Source organism: Parasteatoda tepidariorum, chromosome 12, assembly GCF_982258835.1.
Source record: "Parasteatoda tepidariorum strain Cologne lab strain chromosome 12, Ptep-v5.0, whole genome shotgun sequence".
Taxonomy (NCBI): domain Eukaryota; kingdom Metazoa; phylum Arthropoda; class Arachnida; order Araneae; family Theridiidae; genus Parasteatoda; species Parasteatoda tepidariorum.
In genome coordinates, this window is record NC_141766.1 from 65,342,925 (window position 1) to 65,361,080 (window position 18,156).

General features: G+C 31.0%; 1 protein-coding gene and 1 long non-coding RNA gene across 5 annotated transcripts in view; one reads left to right on the forward strand and one right to left on the reverse strand.

The window, feature by feature from the left end:
* The window catches only part of iav (transient receptor potential cation channel subfamily V iav), an 81,637-nt gene extending 69,432 nt beyond the window's left edge, over positions 1 to 12,205 (reverse strand). Inside the window, exon 1 of one of the 4 annotated variants that reach the window (XM_087155865.1) lies at positions 11,846 to 12,205. In XM_087155865.1, the coding sequence (XP_087011991.1) occupies positions 11,846 to 11,866 (21 nt within the window). In that variant the 5' untranslated portion in view covers positions 11,867 to 12,205. Of the gene's footprint in view, positions 1 to 11,625; positions 11,746 to 11,845 lie in introns of those variants that run through there. The other 3 variants (XM_087155868.1, XM_087155866.1, XM_087155867.1) reach the window with 3 other exon arrangements.
* On the forward strand, positions 561 to 18,148 carry LOC147801130 (uncharacterized). Its single transcript, XR_015430802.1, has 4 exons — positions 561 to 635; positions 8,827 to 8,901; positions 13,558 to 13,645; positions 14,410 to 18,148. It is a non-coding gene; the product is annotated as an uncharacterized LOC147801130 (long non-coding RNA).
* The last annotated feature ends 8 nt before the right edge of the window (positions 18,149 to 18,156 follow it).

Consider the following 18,156-nt stretch of genomic DNA (forward strand, 5'->3'; position numbering starts at 1 on the left):
CCACAATAGATAAATAAACAAAAAAAAAGTACACTAAAATCCACTAGAACCATTAAAATATGGCGAAAATCGGTTTAATCTAAAAAAAATCAACAAATAAAGTTTATTCAAAATATCGATCAGATCAACATATCTTTTTGACACATGTTCAGCACTTCTAGGACATTTTTATACATTTTTGTAAAAATAAATTTTTGTTGAAAGATTTTTAATCAGAACATGTCTTTTCTTAGAACATCAAAGTTGAAGTAATTATTATAGAGACAAAAAACTGCGCTTCTTTAAATTATTCTTAGCTTCATACAGTTACTTTTGTTGAGTTTAATTCAAATTGTTATCAGTAAAGTAACTTTCAAAGAAAACGCTCATATTTAAACATTTTTTTTAAAAGAAAATATTTTTTCATGTTTCTTAATATCTTATAACGTGGATATTTTTAAAAATATGATTATTAATTAAAAATATTCACGATTTTGCTTTTCTTATAAATATTTTAATTGACATTCATAAACTAAGTGTGAAATAAAAATCAACAGGATGGAGCGTCGCTAGCATCGCTTTCAAAGTGAAACAAATCTCATTCATTTCAACAATGTTGGGCAGTACATGTCTCTTTCTTTTTCTTCTTCTTACAGGTAATTCTCTTTCTTTAACTATATTTACTCTTTCAAAAGAAAAAGAAAATAATAATAATATAATGCTGAATATTTTTTAAAAAAATCTTATACCTCATTTGATTAGCAGCATTCATAATATTATTGTATTTATAATAATTTAAATTATTGTTAAAATACACTTCTCTTTCTTTTTACAGGTAGTTCTCTTTCTTTTATTAGATTTCTTATATTAAGTTATTCTTACAAAAAATAATACTAAATAGAATATTGTGTAAATAATCTCTTTGCTTATTTGATAAACAGCATTTATAATACTTTTGTGTTTATGATTATAAACTTTTTTTTTCTTTTTGCAACCTTAAGAAATACTGCAATGGAAACTATACCATTAATATACTAAAGTACAGTAATTAGACGATATGTTATATAAATATAGAATATTTATTATATCAAGCCTTATATTAGTATATTATAATAATTCGATCAAATTATTAGTAGCATTGTAGTTTTTTAATAATTACATGTTTTGTACGAGTTTATATGCATTATTTCTTATTTAAACAAACTCGTAATAGGTTTTTATTTTGGATATTTTTTATGTTCTTCCTATTTGTATTTATTTTTAAAGTATTGCATTGCAATATTGACCAATTGATACACGAACGTAAACGAGAACAAAGCGGTTTCAGTCGCGTTTAGTGCGTCAGTTGCGGACGTGTTTCTGTAGCTTTATGCGCTGTACTTGTTTCGCAGTTTTATAATAAGCAGTTATTTATTTATTTTGTGTGCAGCGTATAAATAATCGATTGGAACATTTTCATCAAGTGTAAAAAGGGCGATCTTTCACTATGTAAAAAAGCTGAAGTAAAGTATTTTCAAATCGCGAAATATCACGAAGATTGAAGGTTTCTGAGGCTAGCGTACGACGCATAAAGAAAATTGTTGTTGTAGTTCATTTACGTCGCACTAGAGCTGCACAATGGGCTATTGGTGACTGTCTGGGAAACATCCCTGAGGATGATCCGAAGACATGCCATCACAGTTTTAATCCTCTGCAAAGAGGATGGCACCCCTTGTTAAATACGATGAAATGATCTCGGGGTTTAATCATTACAAAACGCCTTTAACATAAAATATATTTAATAACAAACACGGATTATGGTAATGATACAGTGGCATGGAGGAAACTGATTACAATTAATGATATGATTTCACATTGCTGCGCAGAGCGCCATCTGTTTAGTTTCAGAAATTATTATTAATTACATTGAGATATTATTAACATCCCTGCTTCTGTAGTCCGACGACCTGCACGCGAAGTCGAGCACTTTGCGGTAGTACAGTTTATCAAGGACCTATATCACACACCCTCGGTCCCTACGCAGACTGATCCAAGTGGTCACCCACCCTCACACAGACCACAGCCAGTGATGCTTGACTTCGGTGATCTGCTGGGAACCGCGTCTTAACGATCAGACCACTGCGGGACAAGAAGAAAATTGAGTCAAGGAACTGTAGTGTATCTATCTACCACTACAAAAATATAATTCCAATTCACTAGTATATAAGACATGTTAACTCGATTCTATGGTGGGGTACCTTTTCATAGATGAAGGTTGACATTCTCGATATCTACTCTTCCCACAGGACGAATTGAGCCCGAAACGAAAGAAAAGATGCAAAAGAATCTTAGACTGCATCTAATAATTTGCCCCGGAACTTGATATCAAATGAAAATAAAAATATGCAGAGCAACTGTCATTTGGAGTTTGTCATTTATCCAACAATTTTACTCAAATAACTATTTTTTACCAAATTTATATTTGGTAAAAAACAAAAATACCGAAAAATGGCTATACTTGAGTTATATATACGAGTCAAATGTTTTAGCCAAAATACTTTAATAAAGTTTACTTTTTAGGGCCATACGAATGTCTTTTATTTGCCATACGGGGAACCAATTTTCTAATGCAAAAACCGGATTTATGCAAAAACGCAGGCTGTTTTTAACCTAACTGCGGGTAGAGACAAAAATTATAGCAATATTCTTCTCAAAATTCAAAGGCTCAAAATATTTAACCCATTCCCCCATTTGTTCAAGATCCACTCTCAATATCTATATTTTTGTAATCGATATTAAAATCGAAGTCAAAAATAGATAGGCATTGTGGATCCAAACTGGTATTTAAGCGAGGAAAAAAAAATAGAAAACGTTATAGAATGTTCTTACTCTAAGTTATAGAAAAATAGATTATTTCATAAAACAAAATGAATGAACAATTTCTGAACAACAGATGAATCGAGTCTACCCATGTAACTCTTTCAAGTATATATACAATCAAACCCCGTTACTGCCGAACTGTCTACGGACTCAGTAATGAGTTCACTATTAACGGTGGTTCACTATATCCATCTTTTTGAAAAATTATTTTTTTGCATACAATAGTATTGTAGGAAATAGTAATTATGATGGTACATAATGTTTTTTTTATAAATTACTAACTAATTATTACATAATAAGTCAAATATTAAAAAGAAAATCAATTTTTACATTCTATAGAGGAAATTAGTGATTTTCGATTGACTACGATCGCAACTCTTGCAAATTTAAAGTTATAAAAATGAGAAAAAAAATTATTAAAAGAAATTATATTTCGTTATAAGCGAATTACTAATTTTTCAGTTGTCCCTTATAAGAGTATAAAATAACGCTAATTAAATGAAAGTTCAGAAGCGGCCACTAATGTAGTTCTCTACAGCCGAGTGTTCAGTATATCCAGTTTCATTATAGCGGGATTTGAATAAATAAATATCCATTAATTTTGCTCTTAAATATAATTTAATATTCCATCTCTTCGATTTTAAGTTTTAACATAAAATTGATAAGTTTTTGACAATTTCTTCCTTTCTATACCATATTAAAATCAATTTCTGCAAATAATATAAAATTGATCCAAATCTTGTATTAATCATGAAGAAGGACCCTTAATTAATATTTGGATGGCGCAAAACTGATGAGAAATTTTAAAATAACCTTGAAAATTTTATCGGATGTCTCACATTAAATTGTATTCTCACTAAAAATATTATAAAATAGTACAACTAAAAGTTTGTTTTTTTACATAACATTAACTGATTAACACAAATCTTTAATTAGCTTAGTCTTAGGATTAAAGATTGCTAATTCCTTTAAATTCCATCAATTATCAGATAATTGTTTGGTATTTTCAGAAATGGTAATTAGTGCCGGAAATTTTTGTTAATTAGTTTTCTTCTTAGCTCAATCAGACCTGTTTTAAGAATTGCAGAAAAGAAAATAATCGAGATAAAATAATGCAAAATAAAGCATATTTTTTCCTTAAAGTAAAGGTAGAAAAAAAACTTTTTTTAGTTCTAAAAGTTTTGGCATGATAAAAAAGAATATTTATTTCTTAAAAAATAAAATATTAAATCATTAAATTAAGTTAATTTATTATGAAATTATATTTTTATTACTTCACTGAATCTCTATTTACTGAATCTAATTCACACAGTAGTTTCATTATTTGAACAAAATCGGTCGAACAGTTGTTTAAAAATGAAATATTAAAAATACGATGTTTTTGACATTTTATAACTCAAAATCTGTTCGACCAATTTCATTCAAATTTTCATTTAAAATTTAAAAAGCTTAAATTGATTTAAAAATGTACGATTGAACAGTGACCTAAAAATAAAAATATAAAAACTAAAATAAAAATATAAATAAAAACCTTTCGATGGAACTATTTTTTGACCATTAATAAAATAGTAATTAATAAATAATAATGAGCAAAGTAATAAAAATTATTTAATGAAAAAAAATTATTATTATTGCAAATTATTTTTTATGTGGAAATCTTCTGAAGATAGAGTTTCATAATTGAGCGCAAAAAGTTACCGAGAGAAGGCTAAATTTACAAAAAGAAGATAAATTAATATTTAAGGCCCAAACTTCCAACTGCGGTCCTGACTTAATTACTGAAACCATATTTTCCAGATAGCAGCCTTTATTTTGATGATAAGGAAAAAAAGGTATGTTTATTCAGAGAAAGTACGTTTTGGGGTCCGATGCCGTAGTTTATTAAGTAGTAGATTGTATTATTTGTTATAACTACATTTTTTAACAGATATCAATAGTTTTTATATAGCAATCAAAATCATATATATGATCAATTTATATGGTATTTCGTTTTTGTCTAGATTTTGTAGACTAGTTCTAGTTGAAATCTTGCTTTTTATTTTTAAAATATAAAACTCAACATTTATTTATCTTAATTTTTCTTAAAAACTAGGGAAATGCACCCTTTTATATATAAAGATTGTTTATAGAATTTTTGTCGCTTTGTACTAACAGATAAAAAGTTACTTTTTGTCTAAATGTGGTTACTGTTTTTTATGATTCTTGTATTGTGATTCAAATCATTCTCGCTAGACTAGAGCTTTAGAAAGCAATCAATTAACAAACAAATACAATTAATTTAATGATTTTATATTTTAGTTCGAAATGTAGAGAAAACATGGGAAAAATTACAGAACAATGAAAAAAGGGGAAAGAAAGAATTATAAAAATAAAAATAACAAAAAACCGGGGAGGAAAAAAGAAAATTTAAAAAAATCCGGAAAATAAAAGATATAATCTTTTCATCAGCTCACACGATTATATCCGCAAAAAAGAGTGCTTTCTAATATTGCATCAATATAGCCAAAGCAAAATATATCAATACAATAGTGTGAGAAGTACTCAAAAACTTTACAAAAAAATTACAACAAATAAAATAGAACACAGTAAAAATATAAAGTAAGTAAAAATATCACGTAAAAACAGAAAGTAAAATATAAAGAAAAAACAGAATGAAACATGAAATTAAATTTATAAAGCGAGCAGCGAATTCAAATGAACTTACATGAAAGGGAAATTTTTTCAAGAATGATTTAAAGTATTTTCGTAACAAGTTGTCAGATTGCAAAAAATGGAAACAAAAGCGTAAATTGAGCTAAAAGCGTAATTAGGGGAGTTTTTGTTCTTAAAATTTTCTCCCCCCCCCGGTTTCTTGTTATTTTTATTTTTATTTCTTTCCCCTTTTTTCATCGTTCTGTAATTTTTCCCTTGTTTTCTCTACATTTTGACTTATTTTATGAGTTCTATTTACTTGCAGCTTATGCACAATAAATAAAACTTATTGTTTTTCCTAATTTTATATATATATATAGATAGATATATATATTACTTCATCTTTTTCACTAAAAAATATAGGAAGCATTTTAAGAAAAATTACTTTTAGCTGAATAATCATCTAAAAACAAAATTGTTAAAAAATATATTGCTTTACTTTCAAGCATCAAAATATTAAAACAAAAGAAATAATGTTATAGAAGAAAAATTTATTTTTCAAGTGATTGGTAGTAATTGCAGGTTGTCAAAAGAAATATGAATGTTTCGACAGATTGTTTAGGAAAAAATTGAAGACGCTATGCATTGAATTTCAAAATTTTTGTAATTTTTTTTAATTCTTTGAAACGTAGATTTTGCTTTACTTATAATTCAAAATGGTTATTATTCAATAACAAATAAAATACTACTTTGGTTAAAATTTTGTTGACTATTAATTATAAGGAAAGATGTTTAGTAGATTCTATTCATTCATTTAAAGTAGCTACTCATAAATGCATAAAAAAATTACCATATTTAATAAGCATTTTAACAACTATAATTGCATGTTAAAAGAAATAATTTCATTTAACCTAAAAAATCTGCAAAATGGACAAAAGGAAATGTTCAGTAAATGATCCTTCAGGAAAATCTTCTTCTTTATCTGGATTTCTTTTCTTATTACACACATCTTCTTTACAACAAAACCTTTCATGAGCTGCACTCTTAACCATTGATTAAAAATCTCAGACCTTCACATACAATTTTATGGTTCCTTTCAGAATATACTTAACTCTGAATATAGTCAGGCTAAAAAGGGATTTTTTACTCAACGAATATTATGCTGACTGTTGTAAATTCCTAATTGTTATTTATAACTGTTGAAACTAGTCAGCATAGACTAATTATGAAAATAGCGAAAAATATCGATTCTGAAGAGTAGCTTTTTTAACAAAAGATCTATTTGGAAAAGTTACAACAGCTCAGCATTATAGCTCATTTTTGCTTTATGCACGAAATTTACAAAAACTTAAAATTACTAACTTTTCGCACACAAAGAGAAAACAACATTTAGTTTTTTTTTTTAAATTTCGAATTATTACATTTGCATAAGTTATCACATAGTTATCAAACAGTTAGTTGTTTTTCCGCATTTTTCGATAAAATACAATCTTAGAAAGGAAACAAAATTCCCTTTATTATCAATTTTTTTTTTTTTTTTTTGGAGATAGCATGTTCATATTATTCAAAACAAAACTTCATTTTTGGGTTGTTTAAATTTAGGCACTCATTGTTAATATTTATGCACATGAAATTAAAAAAAAAATGTAAATTTTCACTTCGCATTCCTCTTTTTTTATGTGATATTCTGTTTCATAAAATGCTTATTTCGAGGGAAAGAAGGCAAATTCAGCTGTTAAAAGTATAAAATTCAAACTAGATAAGCGAATATTAATACGTTGTTCAATTTTTATGGAATTTCAATTGACAAGTTTGAAATCTGCCGACCGGCCTGCGTAGGGGGCAGGGAACTGTCCTTACATCAGAAAGGTTCTGGGTTCGAATCCCGGGCAAGGCATGGATGTTTCTTTCTCTCTGTGTTCTATGTCCTTTCTCTTTGTGTGTGAATGTGACCCACCCTATAAACGGGTTGTGGTAGTGCGACGTGGGCGACGCTGCTCCACCTCCGTGGTTTCGCCACAGGTGCCCACTGGGTAACGGAAAGAGAGTTAGCAGTTCTGGCACTTTCTGTGGCTAATGGACAATAGTTCCAAGTGGCTGCCATTAAAAGAAAAAAAAAAGTTTGAAATCTGCGCTCTAGGAACGACTATCAATCCACTTCGATATCTTGATATTCTTGCCGCTTTATCGGTAATAGGAGATAGGGAAATTACTGAGAAAGAACACATTCCTGATGGTTGATGAACAATAGCGATCAAGAATTTAGTATCAAATATAAAAACCAAATACAAAAGTTGGTTTATGGAACAAGATTAAAACGATATAAGTGGTTAAAAAAAGAGTTGCGCATGCAGTTCCAAGAATTCCCGAGCAACGGAAAGTAGATAGTTAGTTACAGATGTGATGTCTACCATTACAAAAAAACTGCATAAGACATGTTAACCCGATTCTATGATGGGGTACATTTTCATAGATGAAGGTTGACACTGTCCATAACTTCTCTCCCACACAGATAAAAACAGTCTATTAATACTTTATGCTATTAAACTGCAAAAAACGTTAGTATATCTCACACACTAGAGATAATTCCTAGTTTTTGGTGTTTCACTGCACTAAGAATTAAGGATGTAGTTCTGGTGTAGTCAAACCAAAAGAATGCTCTTTTTCACTAGTTGATGAAAAGTGGTTTTGATGTTCCGTAATCCCAACATTTATAATACGAAACACGTGAAAGTCAGTTAAGTTATTTTTAAGATTTAATTTACGGTACAAACAGTTATTTTAGGGACACTAATTCTTAGAATATATTTAGTGTAAATCAAACATACACAGAGAGAATATTAAAACGAATTCGAATTAGGATCTTATAGAAATTAAATATTAAACTATTTAATACAATTGGCAGATATTTAAAAATTAAAATATAATTATAATTAATTTACAACTAAAAACATAATTACAATTTATAATGAGGAACTTAAAAGTTCTGTCGATGCATAGCAGTGGCAAAATAACAACAAACTTCACACTATTCCTTATTTATTTGTAAACACTTTACTAACGTTATTCAAGTACGCCAAAATTGGCATGTTTTAAGATAAAAATAGTTTACAAGTGGTGTGAATACGCGTGATCTCGGTGTAAGCATCTTACATAATTGGTGTTAAGATCAAACAACACCCTTTAAAGTTTATATGAAAGCTCTGTTTGGTGCTAACTTAAAGAAAAATATTCCTCCCCACAGTGCTTTTGCTTTAACATCAAAATGAGAGAGCAGATCAAATTGAAAAAGCACTGTTTTCACAGTGAATAATGATTATCATTTCATAATAAATAAAAAAAAGCATTTATTTTTAGTGTCTGGTGTTCTAAATGAAAAGAAAAGATTGAATTGTCAACTGACCGGAGAAGATGCAGTCGACTGCAGTGTTAGTAAGTACCAAGAAAAAAAAAATTTATATATATATATATATATATATATATATATATATATATATATATATATATATAACAATTAAAGCATAATCATCAGCAAAATCGTTTGAATAGTTTCAAAGTTATAAGACTTCAATAAATTCATATTTTAAAATTCCAGCTCTCAAAACCTGCTCTTCATTCAAATTATGTTAACTTATTGTTATTATTAAAATTTAAGAGCTAGGAATTTCCTGCTTTTTTGAACTTAATCATCACGGGGCAAAGTCCTAGATTTCAGGATAAGGATGGCTGGATCTATTATTCAGATGATCCCTTCGTGTTCAGAACTCTAAACTATGAAAAGAGTTTTACAATTCTAAATTCCTACAACGTAAATTTACTACCACAATGAAAAATTTATAGGACCCTTGTAAAAACAGAAATTAACTTTTAAAAGGTCTTATTTAAAATGAAATAAAATGTACCAAGTGATTTATGTAAATTGGCGCTATCACATTTCGAATTTATTTACAATCGTTAGTTTATTCTTAAAAAATATGCTCATAAAAGAAACACGAAAGCAATGTCCAGAAAAAAAAATCATCACTTGAAACGGAACTAATGTCTTTATTAGAACTGATACAAGCTGAGTCAGCAAAATTATTTTTACTATACAATTTAGAGTAAAAACAATTTAGGACAAATACTAATTCATAAAATAAAGCTGGTTTGTAATTCACACACACTAACCGAGAGAAGACTAATTCAAATTGGGCTTGATAGAATAGAGTCAGATAAAAATTGAACATTATATAATTCCTTATTATAATTCACAGATATGTATAAATTAGGAACTCTTTATTATATCACTAAAACCTTTTGTAGCAATGAACTTCCATAGATTTATAAATGTTTTTCAGGTAAGTTCTTTATTTACGTCGCACTAGAGCTGCACAATGGGTTATTGGCGACGGTCTGGGAAACATCCCTGAGGATGATCCGAAGCATGGCATCACATTTTTCATCCTCTGCAGAGGGGATTACTCCCCTGCTTTAGTACCCCGACGACCTGCGAGCGAAGTCAAGAACTTCACGGTAGAACAGTTTAACGAGGACCAATGCCGCACATCCTCGGTCCCTACGTAGGCTGATCATAGTGGTTCCCCTCCCGCTTACTGACCGCAGCCAGTGATGCTTGACTTCGGTGTTCTACTGGGAACCATGTCTTTATGATCAATCCACTGAAGGGGAAATGTTTTTCAGATAGTGAGAAACGATTCCCACTATTTCGTGCTTGATTGTATAATTTATCTAAAATTGTCGTCAAATAGTTTTTAAACTCTCGCTAAAATTTTAGTTTTCGAAGGTGAAGATAATTTACGGAAATATTAATTCATATCTAACTGCACCACTTAAAGTATATATGAACGCTCATTTGATGTTGACTTGTTGGTTCAAGCAATTCTTTTTTGATGTTCAGCACCTAAATTGGACGGTTATTATATCGCAGCTTTTACAATGTGAACTGAATCAAATTTAAAGGAATTGCAATAATAAGAGGAAACCAAACGGTGTTATAAACTAAGTTTGACAAAAAAGCATATAAAAGAAAAATCGAAAGGGCATTTTGGGATTATATTTCAGGAATTGCTTGCTCAATTACAAAAACAATACAAACTGTTAGAGAGATTTTTTTTGTAATGTGCATTTCAATAGTATTTCACAAATTCTCTTTTAGGAAATAATATCTTAGTAAATTAGAAAAAAAAGACATTCAATTGGTCACTAACACACCCTCGAACTACTACAGAATTTCCGCATAAACATTAAAAAATATTTTTTCTAGTGGTAAGAAAGATATGAAAAAAAAAAATTAAAAAGAAAATTAGGAAAATTCTGAGAAGGTAATTCTAAAAATAGTTTGACAAGCCTGTAAAAATGGTATTTGTAGAATTTTTTCCCTTTTTTAAGCAGTACCAAAATAAAATGTATTAATTTAGGTTTTTTTTTTTTTGTCTACAGTTTTTATCTGGTAATGATACCTAATTTTTCACATGCATTTAATCCAAGCAAAGTATTTGATTTTCGATCTATAATGTAGATTTAAAGCGATAGACATTTATTTTCAAAATGTACATCTAATCTAAGTGTATCAAAAATTCTCCAAGGATGACCAGTATGGAATTTTAAACATTTATCTACTTTTAACATTTAATTTCTGTTTACATTCAACATTTAATATAATTTCCTAATTAAATAAAAAAACATCATTTCTAGAGCGAATTATCTTTTAAACTTCTGTGATTTCACAATTTTTGTTATTTATTATTTTATCAATTTAAAATTCTAGCTGAAGCAAGCCAGTCATTGGCGAATATTTTTTATTCCGAAATGAGAAAAGAAAAATAGGAGTATTTCTATCCTTTCCGAAGAACAAGAAAAGTATCTTTAGAATATAGTTCCGCAGAAGAAAAAAAATTATTTGCTTTTGTATTTTTTTTTCCAGCTATTTTATTGCTTCAACACTTTCTTTACTCAACTTTTTAAATTTAAAATCTATAAATATGAAGATGCAGAGTATAAAAGTTTTGGTTACACCTATCATTTCAATTAAGGTTATTATAATGTTTTCTTAAATTTATTATTGTGTTATTGTAGGAGAAAACAGTAACTTCGTTAAGTCATGAAAAATTACTTATGGAAAGTCATGAATTTGAAAATCAAAAATTTAGCACATACTCTGTAGTTCGTATCGATTTCCAAATAAACATTTTTTTTCCAAATTTTAAATTTTATGACAAACTTCAGCACTTTCGTATTCCAATTGTCGGCAGTTGAATAACAACATCCTATATATATAGATCTTCAGACAAAAGTATAAATCATTTTAAAATATCAATGCAGTAATTTCTTATAAAAGTTTTAAAAAAAAGTGCTTCTTTCACTTTATCTGGCTTACCTGTTTTTTTTTCTGTACCATTTAGCAAAAACGAAAAATGTTATTAAACATTGAAAACCGCCAATTCTCAGATTAATTTATAGTTGACATAACATATCATTTGGTGCTATATTATATGCATTGTGAACCGGTAAATAAAGTTCTGTACATACAGTTTCATTTCTCAGCTATCTCAAATTTCAATAAGCGTATTTTGTTTGCAGAAGTTTCTTAGCACTAGCGGTGTTCTAAGGCTCCATACTTACATTTATTTAATCAAGTAATAAAATATTGCACTATGAAGAACGCATGCCAGAAAGTGTTGTGTTTTATTAGGAACTACTTTTTTGCTTGTTTACGTTTATTTGTAACGTTAAGTATGACTTGTAGTAGTAGTAGTTCATTTACGTCGCACTAGAGCTGCACAATGGCCTATCGGCGACGGTCTGGGAAATCCCTGACGATGATCCGAAGACATGCCATCACAATTTTGATCCTTTGCGGAGGGGATAGCACCTCCACTTCGGTATCCCGACGATCTGCACGCGAAGTCGAGCACTTTACGGTAGAACAGTTTAACGAGGACTCAACCGCACATCCTCGGTCCCTACGTAGACTGATCCAAGTGGTCACCGATCCGCACACTGACGCTTCACTTCGGTGATCTGTTAGGAACCGTGTCTAGGAACGATCTGTCCAATGCGGGACAAGAATAGCTTGAAAGCCTTTTATCAAGTAGAAAGACAGATAGAACAAATCAGAAAGAGGCAGCACGAAGATCCATTCTGGGGCGGGATTCGAACCCCCTTCCTCCAAGCTACAGAGAGTTTGGCGGGCAATACCGTCCAGTCACTTGTTTACATGATTCGTCTCTAGCCATGTTAATCTAGATAATGTTAGATATGTTTTTTTCTCAACTTCAAAATTAGGCCGGAATAGTCTGGCTGGTAGGGCACTGGGCCCATATCCAAGAGTTCGTGGGTTCGATCCCAGGCCGGCCAAAGACTCCCCGTGTAGTAAATGGTGACTGGTGCACGCAAAATCTGTCGAGTCGCTAAGTCCTCAATGTTCCCATAACAAATCTATACCTCAGGGGGGGGGGTACTGATCCAGGACTTTCCTTGTCTTCTGGATTGGTTCAAAATTACAAGGATACGGAATTGAACATTAGTAGTCGTAAACCCAAAATTGGGTCGGCTGTTCAAAGACAGATATAAAACTTCAAAATTAGGCCGAGATAGTCTGATTGGTAGGGCACTGGGCCAATGTCCAAGAGTTCGATCCCAGGCTGGCCAAAGACTCCCTGTGTAGTAAATGGTGCTGATGCACGTTAAATCTGTCGAGTCGCAAAGTCCTCCATGTTCCCATAACAAATCAATATCTCTGGGGGTACTGATCCAGGAGTTTCCTTGTCTTCCGGATTGGTTCAAAATTGCAAGGCTACGGAGTTGAGCATTAGTAGTCGTAAACCCAAACTTGGGCTGATTGTTCAACGACGGATAGAAAACTTCAAAATTGAAAGAGTTTTCTTTTTGAACGGATCCGTTAATTATTTACAAAATATTAGTTTTCGTAAAATAAATATCTTGTTCATATAAATTTATGTGACGAATCCATTCAAATAGCATTTCTTTAGATATTCAAGATTCAAGAAATATTTGTTTTAATCGGTAATAAATAAGAAATATAGGAATAATATTTAAGTTGACATAATACTTATTCACTAATTTTAGGAGAGTTCTTAACTGGATGGAATAATTATGAAGTCGAAACTTCAGAAAGAAAACCGAAGGTTTTATGTAAAAGCCCAATATGTATCATGTAAGTAAGGATTCTTTTCACTTCTCTCATATTTTTCTTTTTCAACCCTTGTGATTTCCTATTTTATGCATAAATGATTTTCTACTTCTAACGCCCTCGATCGATTAAGGTCAGAATTCGAAAACTCATTAGATAAAAAGCGCAAATTCAATTAAAATAGAACTACACGAAAATGGCAAATACTATGATTTCGAGCTAATACACTTCGCAGCTAGATCACTTAATTCTTTTAATATATTCATAGCAAGATAAGCAGAGCAAAATACATACCTATGAATTGAGACAAATGTTCAATATGCTATTAAAAACATTAGCTTAGAGAAAAATGTTATATTCCTTTCATTTAGGTGGAGCACGCTATTTTATAACCAAGTAATAAAATATTTAAATGATTTCACACACTTAAAATTGTGAAGAGATTTTCTGATGCAACTTATAATTGAAACTTTTTATCGCTGAAAAGTTTCTTGGTCAATCTTTACTTCTTGTTACGTTTAGTTAATATTTATTCTTTGGTAAATCACACAAGTTAAGAACAATCAAACTTACCAAAGTATTCTAACTGAAATAAAAAAATGTTTCACCTACAACAAAGTTTCCCTGTAATTGGAAACTTAATTTGCCGTGTCATTGAAAACATTGTTTCAATAAAAAAAGACAATATACCAATTCAGCACTTGAGCTCATTCCAAAGGATAAGCAGTACAGAATTTTTAAAAATTGTTTTTGAAGCTTTTTGAAAAGGCTTTTTTTTTTTCTTTCAGGAAATGGATTCAACACACTGTAGACTACAAAAAAAAATCTGATGTATCGGAAGAAAAATTTTACAGTGGTTGGTAATCTAAATATAATCCTTGAATAAAGCTTTCATACATCCTTTTTTCCTGTATTTGTAGTTTTTGAAATTAACATAATTTTAATTTCTTATAGAATTTCATTTTATCTTGAATTGAAAGCATAACATTTTATCAAATTGTTTGATTTTTGGTGATCATGATTTTTTTTACACGTTATCAAACGGAAAGTACCAATATGGCAACAGCTAGATGAAGGTGTAGTGTTACTACAACTACAAATCCAATTCACTAGTATATAAGACATGCTAACTAGATCAGGGTGCGTAGCCAGTTTTACAATCAAAAAATAAACACCTTTTAAGTACTTTTCAAGCACTCAAAAAATATTTTTAATCACCTTCTAAAAAAAAAAATTCATAATTAAGATCTGTGCAGTAATAAAAATTATTTTTTCTATTGTTAAAAGTACTTAATTTATAAACATAAAATCAATAAAATACAGTAACATTTTCAAAAACTTGACATAATCATGATGATATAACTAGTTTCTGATAAATATTGCAGAGAAAATTGTGAAAACAATGCATTTTTTTTGTAATTTAGAACAACAATCGATACAGCAAAGAAAAAATCTCTTTTAAAAGATAGAAAATTAAGCACTTTTTACAAACACCGTATAAAAAAAGCACCTTTAAGGGCTTTTAAAAAACGTAAACCAAAAATAAGCACTTTTTAAAAACGCTACGCACCCTGTAGATTTTATGTTGGGGTACCTTTTCATAAATGAAAGTTGACAATGGCGATATGACACTCCCGACATAGATAACCCGGACGTGATGTGAACACGCATACCTTGACAGAAACTCCCACTTCGATCTAAAACACACCTACTTCGATGGATAGTCAACATTGAACAATTGACTTGCTACTTGTGACGGCGGCACCTCCTCGCACAGTTGCTACTCAGTTTCGATCACACACAATGTATACAGTCGACTGCTAAAGGCAACACGAAAGCAACCACAAACGTGAACTTAATACAGTTCTCACAATCAGTACTCAAAAGTACGGTGATCTCAATACAGCTCTCCCAGCTTCTCACAAAACAGCAATGAATCAACTAGTGGTATCCGTTCATCGAATTCTATACCAGATAAAATTCTGCTGGGAAAGTACTGTAGTGTATCTACCACTACGAAAATACAACTCCAATTCACTAGTATATAAGACATGTTAACTTGATTCTATGTTGGGTACCTTTTCATAGATGAAGGTTGACATGGTCGATAACAACCCTTCCCACAACACTTCCACCGTAGTGTATCTGCCACTACAATACATATGTGTTAACTTCAAAATGCTAATTAACTAGGGCATACTAGCAATGGGTGCAAGAAAGAGGGCTAAAAAACCCTCCCAGAAATCATCCGCGAGAATTTAATTGCTGATCGATTAGAAACGAGATGATTCATGAAAAACAATTCCAGAATAATAAAAAACAAACAAGTATTGGGAGTACAAATTAGTTCGGTCCGTTTTCAAAAGATGGCTCTGGCTGTTATGAATGTTTCATAGTGACAGCTGGTTTCAGAGGTTAGACATCTATCAATTATATATTCAGCTTATATCGCTTTGAGTTTCATACAAAAACCCTGTTTTTTCATTTGTTGAATATGTCAACTTGTGTGGTAACTAAGCAGCATTTGTGGGAGGTTTTATGTTTCTGCTTTAATTTTAAGAAAAGTGCAGCTGAAGAGCATCGAATGCTTGTAGAAGTTTATGGTGACAATGCTCCAACTGATAAATCATGCAGGGAATGGTTTCGACGTTTCAATAACGTAGAACGGTGTTGCATACTATGAGCTGCTACAATCTGGCGATTCCATTACGGGCGATCGGAATAGGCTACAATTGATTCGTTTACGCCGTGCATTACGAGAAAAACGGCAGAAATACGAGCACAGACATGACAAAGTTAATCTTCCGCATGATAACTGTCGGCCTCATGTCACAAAAAATTATTTGGAAACGCTCAAGTGGGATATTTTACCACACCCACCGTATTCGCCGGACATTGCTACTTCTGATTACAGGTTGTTCAGACGGATGCAGCATGATTTTGCTAATCACCGTTTCACTTCTTTTGCAGAAATCGTAAATTGATTCCTAACTTGGATCGCCTCAAAAGACTAGACATTTTTTGGAGATGGAATTCGCAAATTGCCTGAGAGGTGGGAAAAAGTAGTAGCCAGCGATGAACATTACTTTGATTAATCTGTTCATTCATTTTGTTCTGAAATACATTTACATACTGCATACTAATACATACATACTGCATAATTTGTAGCGAAAATCAACATGGTATAGGAAAATTCTCATTTTGAAAAAGGAAAAATTAAGCACTTTTAAAAAACACCCAATAAAAAAAAGCAACTTCAGGGGCTTTTAAAAATTTTTTTACATAACCAGCGTTGAACAGCTGATGGGATTATGAGTTTATGACTGTCAATGTTCAACTCTGTAGCCTAGAAATATTGAACCCAACCCGAAAGACAAGGTTACTCCTGGATCAAGTATTGGGATAAAAGAGGCCTTCGTGAATGACTTTAATGGAACTTATCCGCATTTGCGTTTCTTGGAGAGGAAAACCATGTAAATCTGTCATGGTTAGCCCGACTGCAGAGGAATTTTATCCCATAAACGCCTAAGACTGAGGATATTTTTACGGCAGAACTATGATTGGGCCAAACCAGGAGCAGAATTTGAATCAACCAGCTACCGTGGGGATTCGAACCTAATTCATTTAATTCGGTAAACGCTCTGTTCCCTAAGACACTGCGGCACAAACTTGTTTGATTTTTTATTTTATTTCATAACTGGCGTTGAACAGCCAAATCAATTTTGAACCCAACCCAGAATACAAGAGAACTGCTGAATCAAGCATTGGGACATATTTGCCTTTCGTGGAGGAATTTTGGATGGAATTACCGCACTTTTGCGTTACATGGAGATCAAAACCACACAAACATAACACACTTAGCCAGACGATAATATGACTCTAACCCATCATCTGTCTACAACGAAGACATTTTGCGGCAGCCCTGTGGTGGGTACGAGTCGGGAGCAGAATTCGTATGAACCAGCCATCACTGGGATTTGAACCAGGACCACCTCACTGGGAGACAAACCCTCTATCACCTGAGCCACCATGGCTCAAACTACAGTATTTGTGCTTTGCCATGTTGTATTCTAATTTTTTACATCACATTCATTTTACTCTTTAATTTTTTCTGCATATTTTCCGCCAACATTCCGTTCCTTGAAGCTGTTTCCTTCTCTTTATGATGATAATACAAATTATCATACATTCCTTTGACAAATAGATTTGTTAAAAAAATTGTTTAATTGCATCAAAATGTAAGACTCTGATATCGGTAGTAGTTTTCTTTTAGCACCGAGGATACCTTAAAATTATATGATTTAATTTTTTTTTTGCTGCAAATAATTCAACTAAAACAAAGATTGATAATACTTTACAAGTTGAAATGTGAAATATGTTACAAAGTTTAACAAGAAAAATTATAATGCTGTAATTTCAAAGTTAGTCTTCAGTTATAACCATACTAAATACAAAAGTAATAACTAATAGTCATTTATTAATGAAATACTAAATTTAAACAAATAAAACTCAAAATACATAACAAAAAAAAAACT